The sequence below is a fragment of the Capra hircus genome, chromosome 24 (assembly GCF_001704415.2).
Source record: "Capra hircus breed San Clemente chromosome 24, ASM170441v1, whole genome shotgun sequence".
NCBI classification, from domain to species: domain Eukaryota; kingdom Metazoa; phylum Chordata; class Mammalia; order Artiodactyla; family Bovidae; genus Capra; species Capra hircus.
Genome location: NC_030831.1, coordinates 43,613,389 through 43,635,255, shown reverse-complemented (window position 1 = coordinate 43,635,255; position 21,867 = coordinate 43,613,389). Strand labels below are relative to the sequence as shown.

The 21,867-nt window shown below is 42.0% G+C and overlaps 1 protein-coding gene across 1 annotated transcript in view; it reads right to left on the bottom strand.

Moving 5' to 3' along the window:
• Positions 4,670-21,867, bottom strand: part of CEP192 (centrosomal protein 192) — a 73,950-nt gene continuing 56,752 nt past the window's right edge. Inside the window, 9 exon segments of the mRNA XM_013974402.2 lie at positions 4,670-5,108; positions 11,865-11,923; positions 12,377-12,503; positions 13,929-14,050; positions 14,426-14,545; positions 18,688-18,783; positions 19,625-19,704; positions 20,676-20,880; positions 21,283-21,388. Coding sequence (XP_013829856.2) covers positions 4,967-5,108; positions 11,865-11,923; positions 12,377-12,503; positions 13,929-14,050; positions 14,426-14,545; positions 18,688-18,783; positions 19,625-19,704; positions 20,676-20,880; positions 21,283-21,388 — 1,057 coding nt within the window. The 3' untranslated portion in view covers positions 4,670-4,966.

Genomic DNA, 21,867 nt, shown 5'->3' with positions numbered 1-21,867 from the left:
AAACAGAAGTAGATGTCTTTCTGGAATTCTCTTGCCTTTCCTATGATCCAACAGATGTTAGGAATTTGATCTCTGGTTCCTCTACCTTTTCTAAATCCAGCTTGAACATCTGGAAGTTCTCAGTTCATGTGCTATTGAAGACTAGCTTGGAGAATTTTGAGCATTACTTTGCTAGCGTGTGAAATGAATGCAATTGTGCGGTAGTTTGAACATTCTTTAGCACTGCCCATCTTTGGGATTGGAATGAAAACTGACCTTTTCCTGTCTTGTGGCCACTGCTGAGTTTCCCATATTTGCTGGCATATTGAGTGCAACACTTTCACAGCATCTTTTAGGATATGAAATAGCTCACCTGGAATTCCATCACCTCCACTAACTTTGTTCATAGTGATGCTTCCTAAGGCACACTTGACTTGGACTCCAGGATGTCTGGCTCTAGGTGAGTGGTCACATCATTGTGATTATCTGGGTCATGAAGATCTTTTTTGTATATATCTTCTTTGTATTCTTGCCACCTTTTCTTAATATCTTCTGCTTCTGTTAAGTCCATACTGTTTCTGTCCTTTATTGTGCCCATCTTTGCATGAAATAATCCCTTCGTATCTCTAATTTTCTTAAAGAAATCTCTAGTCTTTCCCATTCTATTGTTTTCCTCTATTTCTTTGCATTGTTCACTTAGGAAGGTTCCTTGTTTCTCCTTGCTATTTTTTGGAACTCTGCATTCAACAGGTATCTTTCCTTTCCTCCTTCACTTTTGCATCTCTTTTCTCTGCTATTTTACAGCCTCCTCAGACAGCCGTTTTGCTTGTCTAGTAGCCATCTAAAATTATCATTCTGTGAAATGTTGAAGTTTATGTTCTCTTATCCACATTCCTATTGGGTTATCTTCCCCTTCCAATTTGTAGGATTTTCAGCATTTTGGCTGCTAGAAATATCAACTGTTGTAGATGTTAATATCTTATCTTTGAATGATACCATCACTTTTTTCTTCTACTAAAACCCTTGGTTGCTAACAGCCTCAATCTATTTGCTTTATTCTGATACCTATGTGTATATATAAAAATTTTAAAATATATTTAATAAACCTATACAATATAGAAACATACATTTATGTTCTATATTTTGTGTAAAATATAAACATAGGCTGTCTTCATGTCCACAGACTTCAGTGTAGAAACAGGCAATCTTTTTAGTGGCTTTAACATCAACATTAAATAACAAAGGGGAAAGCAAACTCATAGTGGAAACAAGTGACCGACTGCCCAGAAGGCAGTGGGCTCACTGACCCTTCTCCTGCAAGGCAGGCAGGCTGACAGGAAACCTTCTAACCTTAGCCCCTCTGGGATCCCACCCACAAGGGATCCTCCCCAAAGACTCTCCAGGGGCTGCCCTGCTTTCTCCTCCTGACACCAGACTATAACACACCTCACAGCAAAGTCGAGGAGGAGCATCTTCTGGGAGGACCTCAAGCGCTCCCACCCACGAGCTCCTCCAGAAGGGAAGTCCATCTAGAACTTTACTGAGATATTTCAGAACCTTCTGAGAAAGATGGTCAACAGGCAGCATTTGGCTACCAAACACCTACATTAATACGTGATACATTCCCTTAGGTTAACTAGCGTTGGCAGAAAAAGTGATGTTTAGATCTCTAAATATCTTATTAAAACAATTTCTTTTTTTTTAAATTTTTATTTACTTACCTTTGGCTGTGCTGGGTCTTTGTTGCTGCACTCAAGTGGGCTTTCTCCAGTTGCAGTAGGCATGGACCTCTCTTTGTGGTGACTTCTGTTGCAGAGCACAGGCTCTAGATGAGGGGGCTCAGTGGATGTGGCACACGGGCTTAATTGCTCCCACAGCATGTGGGATCCTCCCTGACCAAGGATCGATCCCATGTCACCTGCACTAGCAGGCAGATTCTCAACCCCTAGACTACCAGGGGAGTTATGTTAACCTCTTCAAAACATTTTTTTATTACAAAAATACTTAATAGTTGAACATGGTAGAAAGTTCAGACAGTCCCATGAAAGGCAGCTCCCCCTCCCCACATCAGGATAGGGTCGTAAGGAGAGAAGGGGCCTCACAGGTGGCCCAGGTGGAAAGCGCCTGAGGCAGGTCCATCCTCCTCACTGGAGGCACCTGGAGGAAGCAGGGAGGGGAAGGAGTGTCTCCAGGATGTGCTTGCCTGGGTGTGCTCTGCTCCCTGAGTCAGAGCCAGTGTACCTGTCAGACCCACCTAGTGGAGTGGGAAAAGTGTGTGCAGATATTGTTTTGGCAAAAATGTAAAGAAACAGGCACTGTTCACAGAAGTCTGGCAGGACAGCAGTTGGGAACGTCCACCAGGTCACACTGACTGCCCTGCTGTCCCATTGACCGTGCTGCCACACTCTACCCAACATAACAGCTACACAGGTGTAGTAGGAAAAGACTGCAATGGCTAACATGTCCGTCAACAAGAAACTTCCAGTTTGTCCTTTGTCTTTGGACTTTGGTTATGCTTTCTCCAATGTGGGAGATGTAGGTTTGATCCCTGGGTCAGGAAGATCCCCTGGAATGGCAACCCACTCCAGTATTCTTGCCTGGGAAATCCCATGGACAGAGGAGCCTAGCAGGCTACATGTAAATATTACACACATTTCTTCATATGTTTATTCCTGGGGGATTCCTCATGGATCTTTTCTTCCATTACTATTTTCTTATATAGAAAGACTACTGATTTTGTGTATCAGTTGTGTATCCAGTTACATTACCAAATTCGCTTTATGATTTTTAAAGGAAACTCTCTTGGAACCCGAGGTGGACGACGACATCACTGTCCTGTCTCAACTCTGCCCCCTCCACCTGCCAGGGTCGTGCCTCGCACAGACGGGGGCTTAAGGTCCCTGCCTGCTCCTGACTCAGCCCTTCCAGCACTTCTCCATTTGCACGGCCTGCTTCTGACTTGAGATGCAAGTAATTATTGTATACGTTTACCATGGACTCTCGATATTTCTATGGAAAGATAAGATACAGACACTCATCCATTTGTTCAGACCATGAACCCTCCTCTCCGCCTCTCCCCTCCTGCACTTCACGCACTGAGGCTTCAAAGAACCAGCCTTCAGTACAGGTGCCTGTCAGTCAGATGGGCCACCTCACCCAAGCACCTGGAAGGCAGAAAGAGAAGGTTCCCTGTGGGAGGGCAGGGGCTGGGAGCGCCGCCCCTGACCCCCAAGGACAGGCCTACGGAAGAACAAGTGAGGGGGATCAGGCCCAGGGTCAATGCATGTGGGCCTCCAAGAGTTTAGGAAGCTGCTACAGAATCAGCCTCTGGGACCCAAAGGACCAGTGTGATGCTGACAGCCGTGGCAGACCCAGGGTTTGGCATGGCGGGTCTGTGGTGCTCGCTGTGAGTCAGCTCAGATGATGGGAGTCCCTGCCCGGATTTAAGGCCTCAGGGAGCAAGTCTCACATGCGGCTGAGTCCACAACATGGCCTGTCTCCAGGTCAACTCCTCAAAGTGATTTCGTTGGTCAACCCAAGTGCAGGGAGAACTTCCTGAATGAGGGGCATGGGGCTGCCTGCTGACCTGCAGGGGTACTGAGAAGGAGGCCTGGGCCAGCCCTGCTCAGAATGAGCACATGAGCACCTCCACGTGCCCACGGACATCTTCTGGGGGCAGCACCGGACACACAAGACAGGACGTCTATAAGACACAACCGGCTCTTCCTCCACCTGCTGTCAGAGCTCGGCTGCTCCGAGTTCACCACTGCTCTCAGGGCTCAGAGCGCAGGTGAAAACTCACAGGCTCCCTTGGTCCCAGGCCACTTCCTGGGGATGAAATTAAAAACCTAAAGAAGAAACAAAACCAGGAAGTATCTGTGTTAAGACTGAAGGGAAGGTTTTAACCAAGAGGATGGGCAGTTGCTGGACCACCTCTGCTCTCACCTGTGGACAACAACCCACGTGGCTGGCAGGTAAGATGTCCTGGGCTTGCGCACAGGAAGGAGTGCACTTCTGTCTTGGGTGTAAACGTTGGGGTCAGAGCCCTCCTGGTGGCAGCTCTGCACATGCTCCATGATCTCCTGCTCTGTCACCAACATCAGCCACAACCCCCACACTGCTGCACAACACCTACCAGCAATGGCCACAACTAGTGGAACCAGGGAAGTCACAGCACGGGGGCTCTGTCCCTTTCCCTGGGTCCCAGTGGTACCTAATGGCTGTGCCCTTCTACACCAGGTTCTGAAGTCATCCTGTTCATCTTTAACTTCAATAAATGGTCTCCTAAAATACACCATCAACCTCTCCCAAGTGTCTACACAGATAAGGACACTGCCCCACTCTGGAGAAAGACAGTTTCTTTGGAAGGAAGCTTTCCTTTCTATTCTGGGCAACTAGCTAAAAGACCGGAGAAGGCAATGGCACCCCACTTCAGTACTCTTGCCTGGGAAATCCCATGGACGGAGGAGCCTGGTAGGCTGCAGTCCATGGGGTTGCACAGAGTCAGACACGACTGAAGCGACTTAGCAGCAGCAGTGGAAAGACAAAGGAACCAAGAAGAAATTGCTTAAGGCAAACAAAACTTTGTGATGGAGGAGAAAATTCACAGAACAGAAACGTAGGAGCTTGGAAATATAGCAGAATAAACTGATATTCTAATTTCTGTATGACATCATATAAAAAAGACAAGTTAAATGGAAATTAAGTTTATTTCTGGATATACCAACTAAAACATATGCCAAATTTATTCAGAATATCATCATCAATGCAAAAATAGAACTCTCTTCTCCCCTGTAAAAGTTAAATACAAGACTGTAGGCTAGGTACATGATTATTTTAGTCAGATATTAGCTTCTCAAAGCAACAAATCTACAGTTATAGACATCCAATTTATCATACAAAATATACACAAATGCATAACTGTAGTGTAGAAAAAATGAAATTACCAAAATGTAACTTAGGTCATTTACTTTACACACACTGGATTCTAGCTGATGTTTCCAAGAGCTTCCCCAATGAGTCGGACGGCGACACTCTTGCCTTCATCTGTTTGAACAACGAGCAAAGCTTCAAACTTGCCCACAGACTTGGGCTTGAACTGCACGGGCATGTTGATGTAGTGCTGGGCTCTGCAGAGAAAAAGGGATGTCAACATGGCATCAGGGCACACAGAGCCCCCCAGTCACACGATGCCTGGTGGAGAGTGAGCCTGGTCAAGGAAACGGGAGCTGTGAGGCTTGGAGCTTGGTGCTGCATCTGCAGGAACAGGAGGCAACCAAGCCCAGGAAGGCTCAGGGCGCATGTGCCAGGAGCCACCCCATGGCTGCAACCAATGTTTACTGGGGCTGGCAGGTTTGCTCCAAAATTCTTAGGAAACCTACCAAGAGTTTCCTTGAAAATTTATGATCGTATTCTACTTGAGGCACATACAAGTATTATGTTGGCAGGTCTGTTTCTGCTCACAAAACAAGGTTCCAAAAGCTTCAAAAATAAAATACATCTTTATTCCTGAGGGGAACAAGATGCAGGCCCTTCCCACAGCCCATCTGATGCCACCGACCTTCCACCATAATGGTTTTTAAGTGAAACCTCACAGCTTTCAGACTCTCCTCAGAGGGCGAGTGCCTTTGATCTCAGCCACACGTGTGCGGGCTCAGTAGAGGAACCGGACTGCGCTTTTTTCCAGCATGTTTCCTGACCCAGCACAGTGGGCTAGAAATTCAGAAAACAGGCCAAGTTTTCAAAGCCCTTTTCCTAGGTGTAACAAAATATACATATTGAAAGTCTGGGTCATTTTTCACCAACGCATTTACCTCATTTTTCCACATCAAAGCAAAGCTGCTTTTAAAGAAACTGGTACCTGTTGATGGCACTGACAAATGACAACTTTCTCTTTCATGTTAGCATCTTAATCCTCAGGATAATGTAGTACAATCTACCAACCTAAGAGGCTTTGTAACTTATGAATTACTAAAATGCATTAAAATATCCAAAAATAAATCTTTAGATGATTCCATAATTAACAAAGTTCAATATGGAATGCAGAACTCTATATTTAACTGAGAAAGAATTTTGAAAAACATACTATGACAAATATGTATCACCTGCTTTAGATTCACACACTGAATAAACTGAGACACAACCTAGGAAGAACCAGGGTCCACACAACTCCAGCACCCAGCAGTGTGGTGACCAAGGGGGCTTTACTCCCATACATACATACATACACACACGGGAACATGTAACTGGAAAGCATGCTGACACAACGTGGAGATCCTCAGCTGAGGACAACTTTTGCAGCAGAGGCATGAGAGCCAGTGCCTGATGGTGCAGAGGCAGGGCTGGCGAGATGCTGGAAACACCTCAGCCCCTCACAACCATGAACCTATAAACTTCAGCAACCCGAATCCTTCTTTCTATGTAACTTAGGAGCGTCCCTCTGGCTGCTCAGCCACAAGGCCAGCTCGCAGAATGCAGGCAGGTGTGAGCCCCGCAGACGGGGCATCAACTGCAAAGTCTCAGCAGACTAGGCTTGAATAAACAGTCAGCAGAGGACACTCTAGGGGCTAAGTGGGAACACAACAGATTCTTCTTAAAAAGTCATGAGAAACAGGGGACCACCTAAAGCCCACAGGAGAACCTTGACCAAAACCCCACCCGTCAGTGCCCCTCTTCCATCACCTCCACCATCACCTACCTTCTGTGGGCAACAGGATGTGCCCAGTACATGCCCTCGCCCCATGCCTCTGCCCCAGGCAAACCCCCAGAACCTACTGTCAGCTAACAGCCCTGCTGTAGGACAGCCAGGACAGGGGACCTCCTGGTATGGAGCAGAGCTCCCACTCGAGGAGTGGGGCTTGCTAGCCCCATGGCAGGCAGCCCCCTGAGAAAAACAAGGTGACCAACAGGGCCTGGGAGGGGCTCCCCTGGAGCCTTGCACAGACTGTCCACCTGCCAAGTCCAGCACTGTCGCTGCACCAGCCTCTACAGCTCACAAGACCGTCCAGCGGCCTCACCCCTGGGAGAAGTACAAGCCCCCACGCTTACACGGGGAGTAGCCCCACCCCTGTTTGTGAGAGGATTCTCAGGGAGCTACGGGAGCAAGGCTCTACTTCTCCAAAGTGGAAAGAAGCCATTCTTACGTATGAAGAGGCCAGCTTCCCGCCTTCCTCTATGTAAGATCTAAGCCTATGCACGTGTCACGAGGGAAGAGTTTTCTACGACGTAGAGTTTACTTCACCTGCTTGAACAGATCAGAGTTACTGCTTTGCATGCATGGTTTTCTTATTCATATTTCACCAAGTTTATACTGAGTTGCTAATTATTAAAGTTTTTTTGATGGTGGAATCTGTAACATTACATATTTACCCTAAGTTCCATAATGAAATGTATCAGAATAACTTCAGTACCTGCCACCAATAAAGTATAAAATTATCTTATTTAAATCTCTTTTCAAAGTATAAAAAGTTAAAGATATTTTAAAGTAATAACATGTTCAAGAGTATAAAGCAAACAGAGGCAATTTGAAATGCTACCTTATGTACCCTGTCCAAATTTTGCTTCATTAAAAAATATTTTCTCATGTTTCTAAGCTCTCTTAGATGCTGTGACATGACCTAGGCTGTACAGAAAAGCAGTGAGTATTTAATTTAGGACAGCTAAAAATGTTCTAGCACTAGAATGGCAAGTCATCATGTTCAACTGTATAAAAATGTCTACTTTGAGATGGCAAGAATGAACACATCTTAGATTTTAAAACTGTTTTTTAGACAAATTGAAACTAAGCAAAATGCCATCTCACTGATAAAAAGTTCCATGTTAAGAATGCTTTAAGCATCACCCCTGTCATATCTACAGCACTGCAGGCATCTGTGTGTGAGGAGGAGGAAGAGCTCAGGGACAGGACGACGGGCAGCCAGGAAACCAGGAAGAAGGATGCTACCAGCTGGCCACAGGGTCAGATAAGGAAGCTGACGGTGGCAATGTGAAAATACTTTGACCTGTTCACTGCCAAAACTACATTTGCATTTAGGTCGTGTGGTCTCCTGTAAGGCCTCCCAGCTCCCAGGCAACCACAAACTGCCCATGGACCTCCCTCGGCTAGCCTTCTCACAGCCTGGCTGGGAACAGAGACTGCTGCATGTGATGCTACTAGTATTGAATAGAAACAGGTCTTTTCTCTGCAAAGGATCAAGAAGGAGCTGATTTACAAATTTCAGCTATAATAGTTTAAATTTTTAATAAGTCTGTGAAAGCAAATTAAGTGAAAAATGTGAAACTATAATGTATTCAGGAATGAAAGTTGGAAAAGGAACGTTCATCTCCAGGTAGACTGACTGCACCATCCTTCAGTCATAAAATGGGCAACAGTGACATAAGGCCTTTTCCCTGGTAGCTCAGCTGGTAAAGAATCTGCCTGCAATGCAGGAGACCCAGGTTCAATCCCTGGGTCAGGAAGATCCCCTGAAGAAGGAAATAGCTACCCCCTGCAATATTCTTGCCTAGAAAATCCCATGGACAGAGGAGCCTGGTGAGCTACAGTCCACAGGATCGCAAAGAGTCAGACACGACTGAGCGACTAACACACTGACACAGGGCCAAACAATTTAACAAGTTACTGTAAGTCCTGAGTCTTTATCAAAACTGTAGATGAAGTGAATGCAAATATTGTTTCTTAAAAAGCTGTTAGCTCTTCAAACAATTTTTTTTTTAAATCTGAAGGTGTCTTAACTTTTTAAAACACAAGTTTATTTTTTTTAAGATAAGTGCTCCTTGAAACAAAGATCTGAAGCCCCAGGTGTATGCTGGTTTACACAAAAGTGTTCCAAGACCCCTATGCTTCATGCTTAAAGACACAATGCCTGCGAACACTGATCAAGGTCAGGGACGTGAACCAAGTAGACAGCAAACAGGAAGCAGTTCAGGACTAATCATTCACTCAGGATCAATTTGTCCTTAGTTACTAAAAAGGGCCCCAACTGGGAATTCAAATGACCATCTGTGAACAGCGAACTGCTCCTGCAGCTCAGCCTCAGCTCGGCAGAGCCAGCCTGCTCTAAACACCCTGGAACATCACCAGTCTCAGGTCCCATGGGAGGGACCCACAGACCAATGGGAGAGGAGAGCTCAGGGCAGAGAAGTGGGAAAGTTTGGACTGGGAGTGTTTAAGGCCGCCATCGTCCACGTTCTTGATGAAGAGGCTGGCTGGGAAAGCGCTGACAGAACTGCGATGCTCTGTCAACACCTGTGGGTCCTGCTGGGGCTTCTCAGGACCCCCAGGACTGCCTCTCACGTATCCTGTAACAAGTCCAGGTTGCTGGCACCTTTACAAATTAGGACACTGAGGCTGAGAGAGGTCTAGGTGTATTCACTGCTGACTCCACACAACTTGTGCCTTTGGGCTGGGCTCCTAAGAGGTAGGTTTCCTAACACAGAGGATGGGGGAATGGGGTCGAGAAGGGGAAGAAAGTAGGAGGGGTGGAGGGAATGACTTATCTTCCAAGAACAAGAGGAAGCACAAGCTTCTGAGTCAGTGTTGCTGGGCTAGTAACTCAGTCAGCCCTCGACTGCCTGCAAGGGGCCTAATTTACACAGAATAGAACATGCCTCTAGGACTGCTTCCTGATGCTAAAGTGAAAGAGCATATAATAAATAAAGTTTAATTCAAGATTCAAACATGAAGATAAAATTATTTTTTAGTATTAAGTGCAATGCAACCCTAATGTTAAAATTGTAAATATCAGTGACAACCCAGTTTGAAATTTCAACCTTTACAGGTGTCATATGGAAAAATAAAATTAGCAAGAAAGACCCCAAAACAATTAGCAAAATTGATAGTACATACCTATCAATAATTACTTTACATGTAAATGGATTAAATGCTCCAATCAAAAGAGTGGCTGAATGGATACAAACACAAGACCAGCATATATGCTGGCTACAGGAGACTCACTTTAGATCTAAAGACTTATACAGACTGAAAGTGGGAGGACTGGAAACAATGTTACACAGAAGTAACCCAAGTGCCGTCAACAGGTGAACAGATGAAGATACGGTACAGACACAGTAGGATACACCCAGCCATAAAAAGAGAATGAAATCTTACCATCTGCAACAACATGAATGGACTGAAAGAGTATTATACTAAACTGAAATAAGTCAGAGAGACAAAACATCAAATGACCTCACTTACATGTGGAATCTAGAAAACAAAACAAATGAATAAACATAACAAAACAGAAATAGAGTCATGGAGAAAAAGAACAAACAGGTGGCTGCCAGAGGGGATGGGGGTACAGGAGGAAAGAAACAGGTGAGGGAGATAACAAGGCACAAATATCCAGTTCCAAAATAAATGAACAGCAGGTATGAGATGTACAGCTAGGGAACACAGCCAGTAACTGTGTAATGTATATGTGTGGTAATGTACCATCCTCGAGTTAGTGTGGTGAAATCAGTTTGAAATGTACAGAAACAAAAACAGAAATACAGTAACTAAGAGTGTTGTAGGTCAATTACACTGCACCCTCAAAAAAAAAAAAAACCGATGGTAAAAAAAATATTAAAAGCAGCCAGAAAAAAAGACACATCAGGCAGAGGAATGAACACAAGGATGACAGTAGACTTCCTGTTAGAAACAATGTAAGCCAGATTTATAAGATTTACAAACCTGTGCAGCAGGTTTATAAGATGGGAGTGGGGGATAATACTGTCAGAATCATGTACTAAGCAAGACTGCCTCTCAGAAATGAAGGCAAGGGACTTCCCTGGAGGTCCAGTGATTAAGACTTCACCTTTTAACACATGGGGTGCATGTTAGATTCCTGGTTGGGAAGTTAAGATCCCACATGCCTTGTAGCCAAAAAGCCAAAAAACATAAAACAGAAGCAATATTGTAACAAATAAAGATTTTTTAAAAATGATGGTAAGATAAAAATATTTTCAGACATTAAAAAAATGCATAGAAAAGATCAGATTTGTAGTTGGAGAAGGTGGTGGGTGGGACTGATAAAAAGTACATCAAAACTTAGAAAGCAAAAACTTCCACTTATAGGATAAATACGCACCAGGGATGTGATATACAACATGGAAAATATACTGAACATGTTGTGTTATATATGAAAGTTGTTGAGAGAATAAATTCTAATAGTTCATGTTGCAGGAAAAAAAGCATTATATTCTGTTTAATTTTGTATCTATGAGATGAGAGTGTTCACAAAACTTACTGTGATAATCATTTCATGATGTATGTAAGTCAAATCATTATGCTACACACCTCAAATTTACACAGTGCTGTGTGTCAATTACATCAATAAAACTGGAAGAATATATATAAAAACCTTAAAAATGAATAAAAACAAACACTAAAAAAATAAAATAAGCAAGGATGGCAAGAAAATGAGGCCTTGATTTAAGAACAATATAGGATTATTTCAAGAATTACACTGGAAAACAGGATAATAAAAATTTTTCCAATTAATCTGGGAAGATTTTTGTCCAAATTAGTAAAAATTTAAATTCTTGATTCTCAGTGTGATGCAAGTTAACACCTGACCCAGAAATTACTCTAAAGTTAATCATAAGACAACAAAGGTTCTAGTTAAGTATATGGCTGTCAAAATACTGGGTAACAGGAGTCACACCCTAAGTCCAAACACTGCACAAATCTGAGTTGTTACTCACCACGTACACCCACAGTCAGACTGTTTTCCCTGTAGGCTCCTCATCCCCTTCACCATGTGCTTAGTGCTCTGGGTGTTGGTGATGAAGATGAGGGGCTGTAACTGAGGGAGACATCACAGTCCTAGCCCCCAAGAGCACTCTCAGTGTCCTGAACACAAAGAGCTACACCAGGATGAGAACACTTTGATTTATGATAAACTCACCTCAAAGAATATTTTGAATGTTTGACGTAGAAAGGCTCTCTGGGACTTAAAAACTTGAGCTGGAATTTAATATGAAACACTTTATGAAGTTACACAAGTTAGATATCTGTGCATATTTAAATCAACACATCATGCATTTGCTTATGTATACCCACAAGATGAAGTTAAGACAATAAATGCTCATGAAAACACTTAAGGGAATTTTAATGAATTTATTATAGTTCTGACTGGAGTAAATGTTATCCAGAAATATGCTCATAGGATCATACAGAAGAAAACAAGAACAGAAACTAAAAAATGAATATATGAAAACAAATACTAGATAATTTTCAGACAAAGGATCATAAACTTCCCATGAGTTTCTCTTCAAACACAGTATTAAGGTATTTTAAAAATTAACTATTATACCTTAAATATCATCTATAAAAAATCTTCTAATTCTTAGAAAAATGTTTATCAAATAGTAGAATACATTTATTTCTCCACAACCCACAGCAGTATTTCCAACTTACCGAGTGTGTAATAAAAGAATTATTTCGTAAATTGACTTTCAACGTTCTTGACTCCCCAACTCTCGTTGGCAGAAATTGATACACGTCTTCTGGGGCATAAACTCCACGGTGGGTCAAGTCAAATTGCCTGCTATGGAGACAGGTTTGAAAGTTAACTATTTACAATCTACAGAAACTTACACTATTTGTATATAATAAATTATATAACTTGTGTATATGGCTTTAACTTGTGTTTTCTCCCACATTTCAGTTAAAGTAGTTTTGTGAAGGTGACTGGCTGATCAGTGTTAACATTGCTGGTGCCAGGAAGCATCCAGGCATGCCTGGCAGCAGCTGATTCGGGCAGCAGAACCTCCTCTCTCAGAGAGGTACTTAACATCCTTTTCTTAAGAGCATCTTCCTCCAGAACTAAGTCAAACCTAAATATGAGTTAACTAAGAACTATAAGAAACATTTTCATGTAAGTTAGAAAGAGAAAGATGAATACTATACGATATCACTTATACGTGAAATCTAAACACAAAATATGACACAAATGAACATACCTACGAAACAGAAACAGACCCACAGACACAGAGAACAGACTTGTGGTTGCCAGAGGGGAGGGGTTTGGGGGAGGGACAGACTGGGAGGTTGGGATTAGCACATGTAAGCTTTTATATATATAATGGATAGACAACAAGGTCCTACTGTATAGCACAGGGAATTATATTCAATATCCTGTGTAAACCATATGGAAAAGAATGTATATAACATTGCTTTGCTGTACAGCAGAAACAAACAATGCTATACATCAACTATACTTCAATAAAGTTATTAAAAAAAACATATCCCTGAAAAAAAATTTTCATTAGGTAAAACATTCACATATTATCATTAAAGCTCTGCAAGCCACTGATATAACATACATTTTATGAAGTTTTTAAGAATCTACTTTCATACACTCTTTTTGGGAATATAAAATGGAAAGGCTACTTTGGGAACATTCTTCAATTTAAGGTTAAGGTTAAAAAAACTCCTACCACATGATTCAGTAATTCTACTCTAAGACATTTTTAACCAAAAGAAATGAAAGAATATGTCCACAAAAATGCACATATAACAATGTTCACTGCATCTTCATTCACAAGGGCTCCAAGGTGGAAGACAGCAAATGCCAAAGGATAAAGAAACAATGGTGACGTGCCCCTGTGATGGGCCATGTGAATTCCACACGCAAAGGTACACACCACAGGTGGGCTCACCAACACCAAAGATCCCAACATCACCACCTAAGTGAAAGAAGCCAGGCAAAACCTAAGTGCAGGTGTACATGAAATCCACAGAACTAAGGCAACATAGAGAACAGAATAAATCCCAGGTGAGGGTGGGGGTGGCTGGAGAAGCCACATGAGAACTCCCAGATGAGAGGAACTGGGAGTCAAGTCTCTACCTTGACTGCAGTGGGGTGACACATGTCAATCACAGGTAAGCCACTGGGCATTTTGTCGAATGTGATTACACCTCAATAAAGTACTGGGAAAAACTCATGAGAATGAGAGAAATAACGTACCCAGGTATGAGGGCAGAAGCCTCAGATACAGCCTGTCTTCGGAGCTTAAGTATATTATCTATTTTAATGAGGCTATTTGTGGAAATGCGTGAAATTCCAGGCTCACTTTCTGCTCTGACACTCTGTAGAAAAAAAATCACAGGGTGGAGGAGGAGAAATAAATACATGGACATTTACCCAATTGAATTTTACTACTTTCTAATTCTTAAAAAGGACACTTCAGATTTTTAAATTCCTTTAATTACAAGTGCTTTATCTTATACTGTTTCTCTCTCTGTGTGTGTCACACACACACAAAACCTTACCTAATTAAGGCAACACAGATTTCACAGAGCCAATAAATAAAGACACATAAGAAAACTAAGATGATAAGCAGCTACAGTAGAATTAATGGGATTATAATAAAACCAGGAACATACTTAGCTTTCTCAGGCCAGTTTCACCTGGTGTCTTCAAAACACACCCAGTAATTTACTTAAATTCAGTGAAACACTCACATGTCCAGAGAGCTGGAATCTTAAGGTGTGCTTCAGGTGAGCCTCTTTAACAGGGTGACACTCAACATCCCAAAACTGGGCATAGTCTCCTCTATCTCTGGGCAAAAACATGATGGAGACCTACAAACACCACATCCAGGAGAGAAATTTAGACTCTGAACCTTACACACATGCACTGAGGTTACCAATTCAAAGTGTGCTACGGAAAAATTGAAGGGAAAAACTCTTTGTATTGATTAATTTTGCACTAATGGAAAAAGAATTTGAACATTTTTAGTGGGTTTGTTACTGTACCTGTACCAGACCAAGTATACTTTTCAAGTCAGGGAGCCAGATTCCTCTAGCTCTATCTTTCTCTCTCAAGACTGCTTTGGCTATCAGAAGCCTTTAGTGTCTCCATACAAATTTTAAAATTTTTTTCTAGTTTTGTGAAAAATGCCAGTGAGATTCTGATAGGGATTGCACTGAATCTATAGATTGCCTTGGGTAGTATAGTCATTTTAACAATACTGATTCTTTCAATCCAAGAACACAGTATGTCTTTCTGTTTGCATCAGCTTCAATTTCTTTCATTAGCATCTCATTCTTTTCAGAAAACAGGTCTTTTGCCTCTTAAGTAGGTTTATTCCTAAGTATTTTATTGTTTTTGATTCATTGGTGAATGGGATTATTTCCTCAGTTTTCCTTTCTGATAGTTTGCTCTCAGTGTACAGAAACACAACAGATTTCTCTATGTTATTTTGGTATCCTACAACTTTACCAAATTCATTAGTAAGCTCTGGTTTTCTGGTGGCGTCTTTAGGATTTCTTATGTATAGCAAGATATTCCAGTAAAATCCAAACGAACTTTCTGGCCAACCCAATATTCTGTCAAACAGAAACAGTGAGTTTTACTTCTTTTCCAATTTGTATCTCTTTTATTTCTTTTTCTTCTCTGATTCCCATCACTAAGACTTCCAAAACGATGCTGAATAAAAGTAGAGAGTGGTTATCCTTGTCTTGTTCCTGACCTAAGAAAGAATGCTTTCAGCCACTTTCTGAAGAGTTAATTATAAACAGATGTTGAATTTTGTTAAAAGCTTTTTCTGCATCTATTGAGATAATCATACAGTTTTTATTCTTCAACTTGTTGTTATGGTATATCACATCAACAAATTATGATTTGTAGTCATTGAAAAATCCTTGCATCCCTGGGATAAATCCCACTTGATGACAGTATTTGATCCTTCCAATGTATTGTTGGATTCAGTTTGCTAGTGGTTTTTTTTGACAATTTTTACACCTACATTCAGAGATATTGGTCTGTAATTTTCGCTTTTTGTGTGTGATTATCTTTGCCTGGTTTTGGTAACAGAATGATGGTGGCCTCATAGCATGAGTTAGAAAGTGTCTCTTCCTCTGTATATTTTGGAACAGTTTTATAAGGATAGGTGCTAACTCTTCTCTAAATGTTTGGTAGAATTCACTATACTACAAAGCTACAGTAATCAAAATAGCATGGTACCAGTTCCAAAACAGATACATGGATCAATGGAACAGGACAGTTCAGTTCAGTTCAGTTCAGTTCAGTCGCTCAGTTGTGTCCGACTCTCTGCGACCCCATGAACCGCAGCACGCCAGGCCTCTCTGTCCATCATCAACTCCCAGAGTCCACCCAAACCCATGTCCTTCGAGTCGATGATGCCATCCAACCATCTCATCCTCTGTTGTCCCCTTCTCTTCCTGCCCTCAATCTTTCCCAGCATCAGGGTCTTTTCAAATGAGTCAGCTCTTCGCATCACGTGGCCAAAGTATTGGAGTTTCAGCCTTAGCATCAGTCCTTCCAATGAACACCCAGGACTGATCTCCTTTAGGATGGACTGGTTCAATTTCCTTGCAGTCCAAGGGACTTTCAAGAGTCTTCTCCAACACCACAGTTCAAAAGCATCAATTCTTCAACACTCAGCTTTCTTCACAGTCCAACTCTCACATCCATACATGACCACTGGAAAAACCACTGCCTTGACTAGATGGACCTTTGTTGGCAAGTAATGTCTCTGCTTTTGAATATGCTATCTAGGTTAGTCATAACTTTCCTTCCAAGGAGTAAGCGTCTTTTAATTTCATGACTGCAATCACCATCTGCAGTGATTTTGGAGCCCCCCAAAATAAAGTCTGACATTGTTTCCACTGTTTCCCCATCTATTTCCCAGGAAGTGATGGGACCAGATGTCATGATCTTTGTTTTCTGAATGTTGAGCTTTAAGCCAACTTTTTCACTTTCAGGAACAGGACAAAGAGATCAGAAATAAACCCCCATTTATGGCCAATTAATCTGCAACAAGAGAGGTAAGAATATAAAATAGAGAAAAAAAGTCTCTTCAGTAAGTGGTTCTGGGAAAACTGGACAGCTGTTAACACATGGAAAAGAATAAAATTGGGACATTCTCTAACACCATATAAAAAATAAACTCAATGGATTAAAGACCAGAAACCATAAAATTCCTAGACACAGGCAGAAGACTCTCTGACATTGATTGTAGCAGTATATATTTTTTTAATCTGTCTCCTAAAGTAAAGGAAATAAAAGCAAAAATAAACAAATGGGACCTAACTAAACTCATAAGCTTTTGCACAGCAAAGGAAACAATCTACAAAATGAAAAGACAACCTACTGAATGGGGGAAAATATTTGCAAATGATATGACCAGTAAGGAGTTAATATCCAACATATAGAAATAGCTCACAGACAAAAAATCAGGCCAATTAAAAACTGAGAAGAACTAAATACACATTTGTCTAAAGAGGAAATGCAAATGGCCAACAGGTACATGAAAACATGCACAACATTGCAAATCACCAGGGAAATGAAAATCAAAACCACAAAGAGCTATCATCATACCACTGTCAGGATGGCCATAACCAAGAAGAATACAAATAACAAATGTTGGCGAGAATGTGAAGAAAGGGAACCCTTGTACACTGTTGGTGGGAATGTAAGTTGGGGCAGCCACCGTGAAAAACAGTATAGAAGTTTCTCAAAAAACAAAACTGAACTACCATATGACCCAACAGCGCTTCCCAGGTGGTTTAGTGGCAAAGAATCTGCCTACCAATGCAAGAGACATGAGTTCAACATCTAGGTTGGGAAGATCTCGGGAGAAGGAAATGGCAACCCACTCTAGTCTTCTTGCCTGGGAAATCCCATGGACAGAGAAGTCTGGAAGGCTACAGTCCATGGAGTTGCAAAAGAGTCAGACAATTTGGTGACTAAACAACAATAACCCAGCAATTCCAGTCCTGAGTATTTATTTAAAAATAAATACATAAATAAAACATTACTTTGAAAAGACAGATGCAACCCAATGTTCACAGAAGCACTATTTACAATTGCCTAGATATGGAAGCAACCTAAGTGTCCATCAACAAATGAATGGATAAAGAAGGTATGGTATGTGTGTACACATACACACACACACAATGTAATATCAGTCAGGAAAAAGAATAAAATCATGCCATTTGCAGCAATATGGGTGGATTTGGGGGGCATTGTGCCAAGTGAAAAAAGAGAGAAAGACAAATATTATATGATATCACTTATATATACGGACTCTAAGAAATACAAGTGAAAAATAAGCAGACTCACAGATGTATGGAACAAACTAGCAGTCACTGGTGGGGATGGGGGAGGGGCAATATAGGAGTAGAAGATTAAGAGGTACTAACTATTTAGGCATAAAATAAGGTATTGATAGGAGGATGTATTATACAACATGAGGAATATAGCCAATATTGTATAAAAACTACAAATGGATTATTATCTTTTAAAATAGTGAATCATTATATTACATATCTATAACTTACATAATATTGTATCATAATCCAAATAAATAGAAATACAATGTTAAAATAGTGCAAATCCCTTAAAAAAGTTGTTTTAGAGTGCAAGGTCAGCACTGGTAGAGCTTTTTGACTGGCTGGTTGACAAAACCACTGTCTGGATCAATCCCCTGGAAGCATGTTCCCAGCACAGGCTAGCCAGGTGACAAGCTCACACCAGAATGAGTGAGCACCAGTCACACACCAAGCATGGTGTTGTTACCTAGCAAGATGTCCTGCCACAGGAGCACAGTGCAGATTTGTGCTGCTGCCACTTTCGCAGAAGCCTGGCTATGAGCAGCACCATCCAGGTGGAGTGAACTCTTCTGGGTGGAAACAAGGCACTCCTGGACAACTGACACTGTGTTCCCATCAGACGGCTGTGAAAAGATGTCAGAACTCACCTTTTGGACACTATGGCCTTCCAGTACACCAGAAATAGGAGAACATCTGAATGCTGCATAGGTAGCTCTAAAAACATCTCCACTCTCATCAACTCCCTACAAAGACACCATTTAAACAATCAGATTTAAAAAAACAAACAGTCAACAGATCAGTTCCACAGTGACACCACTGCCTTCACAGTCATCGAGGACAAACCCGTTTCCTGGAGACCGGGAGCACCCAGGCTCCACTCACACCAGGCCTCACTGGACACAGACCCTCCTCCCACCCCCAGCTGCGGTACTCTATAGGAGGCTGCTCCCTCGTCGGAAGACTGCTGCTTCCTCAAGAACCCTGCTGAGTGTGCGTTCCAATACCCCCACGCAATATCAGCATTTCATTTCCTGTCAGAGGGCCCAGCACTATCTTTTGCACACATCTTATTAACATTATGGCTCAGAACCATGATGGTCACACCAAGAAGAGAGCAGAGAGGCCGTATCACATGTGACAACATGTGACCATGCATGCAGCTTGTGCGGTGCCTGCTGGCAGACACCATATGCGGGCACACAGGCTAAGACTCCCTGGCAAGTGAAATTCAGCCCTGCCTCCAACACACAGCTGCACTCAGAACCAGGAGAAAGAAACACACACACATGTCTGGGATAAAATCTATATATATTTTTCAGAATAAAATTATTTCAGATAAAAAACTGGGCTGCAGGAGGCAGAACTAAACAGAGCAAGCACATATTTTCACATACATTCTCTAGCCTGACTCTTAAAACCACTGTGTGAACCAGACTGGGCAGGTTAGTTCCACCCACAGAAATAATCAAGTAAATGAAGCAGATTAACAAAAACCCAGTAATCTCAACCTATGGTCCTAATCCAGATTTTTAAACATCCTACATAAACATTAAAATCAGTATATTCAAGGCAATTATCACTGACCTTGACATAAGGTGGGGCTAAAGATGACAGGTGCCACCTCACATCTGTGTCACCATGATTCTCAAGTTCCAGATAATTTCCTATAAGGAACACATTTCACAACTCAAACTCTTTGAGGGGTAAGTAAACAAGCAGATCCCTATGATAATATGTGATAAATACTGTGATTACCTTACCACAGAGAAGAAATACAATCAGATCCCTTTGAGTCCAACAAAGACTATTTTCTAACTGTTCTGTTAGCTTCTAACAGAACCTAACTTTCTAGGTTCTGTTAAGAACCTAGAAGCTCTGTCTTGTATTTCGATATTATTTTTTAAGTCCTGTTTGACAGATGCCTTATCTGGTATTTAACCAAAGGGAAAAGTTACTGAGGGACTAAAGCATCTTCTTCTTCACGTACTGAAGAAGCACAGAGCACCGTTCCAGGCCCCTGAGGAAGCTCAGAAGAGCTTCACACAGCACTTCACTATTCTCAGGCCCTGGACGGAGGGCTGGGTTGGGGTGGAGGCGGAGCAGGCAATGCGGGCCCAGAACCTGCAGTCACAGCCTAAGGGATGAGCCCTGGCTCCACCACCTTCCTCTCCTCTCTGGCCACTAACTTAGCAGCAGCTCTGGTCAAAGATCTAGTGAGAGTTGGGAAAGGATGGCTCTGACAAACAGTCTAAGCCTCCTGGAATAGAGAGAGTTACTAAAGGCCTGAGAGGGATTGAGGGTAGGAGGAGAAGGGGATGACAGAGGATGAGATGGCTGGATGCCATCACCGACTCGATGGATGTGAGTATGGGTAAACTCTGGGAGTTGGTGATGGACAGGGAGGCCTGGCGTGCTGCAATTCATGGGGTTGCAAAGAGTCAGACATGGCTGAGCAACTGAACTGAACTGAACTGAAGGCCTAGTTGTAGCTTCCTTGAATTGAGCTGGTCACTGAAACAATTTCTGAGAACTGCTGATTTTCTCCTAAAGTTAACACTGTCTCGAACTACGGTTAACTAGGAGCCGTTAGATCCCACCTATCAACATTTGAAGACGTAACCTTGTGATACAATACCTGAGGTCTCACCAGGTTCTGTTGGAGGAAAAGTAACTGTCTTGTTTCTTAGCTCAACTTTTGTGGAAGGTGGTTTTGTTGCTGGTTTTACCAGATTAACTGCACGCTCGGTTTCTTGGGAAAGGATTCCAAGTGGGCTGGAGGTCAAATGAGTGAAAAGTTCTTCTTGGGTCAAGTCTTCTCGGATTTGAACCTTCACAATTTTCTGAAATGGCACAAAGTGAAATTATTGTTGTTTTTTTTAATTCCTATTTTTTAATCATGGTAGACAAAAGTAATGCCAAACAACTGAAACACTGATGAATTTAGAAAGTAAAGTCTATTCAGATCCCAAAGTAGCTATTTGACTTGTTCTTTTTTCCCTACTCCCCTCTTTTTCAAAGCAGAGTTTTCAAGTTAATGGTGGCTTCCAGGCCCTACTCCCCACTGCTGCACCAGGAAACTTACTCAGCTCACTGGTGGAAAAGTCTGTACTAAGTGCTCTAGTTACATGAGCTGTTTGGGCTGAAAGGACCTCAATTTGATTTGTGAAATATAAGTGCCATCAATAGGATTATAACATTTAAATTGCAAAAAAAATATTGATTAAAAATTTTTTTTTAAGTACCTTCTGTCCATTGTCACAGTGTATATAGATCAAGCCGCTCCACGGGAACATTGACTGTTTTGTGGATAAGGAGGAATTGGGACTCACAAGAATTTGCATCTTACTCCTTAAAAGAAGAATTGAATACTGAGAACCAAGAATAGTGTAGTAACAGCAATAACCACAAGAGTTAAAACACTGCACCATCAATGACCACCAAGAGTTTCCCCACTGTTCAGAAAGAGCAGAGAACAGAGGTGAGCTTCCATGTACATCTGATTTTACCTCAGTCCCAACTTGGTGATTGACAAAAAGCTGAGTGGTGTAAAGCCAAGAACCTGAGGGCAAAGCTCATGTGAAAACAGACCACACCACAGAAATGCATCTATACAGTAATTCAAACTAAATACTTCTAGAGAAAGACCACTACCATGAATACTCTAAGCTGTCACTGTTGCAGAGAGTAACTGGAATGGGGGTGGGGAGAAGAGTGCTTCTTTCCTCCCACAGTGGGTCAGGTTTCTGTTCTCACTGTGCTCAAGAGCTATGGGATGACAAAGACTGAAATGTAGAGTGTGACCAGATCTGTCACTTAAGAGACACTAC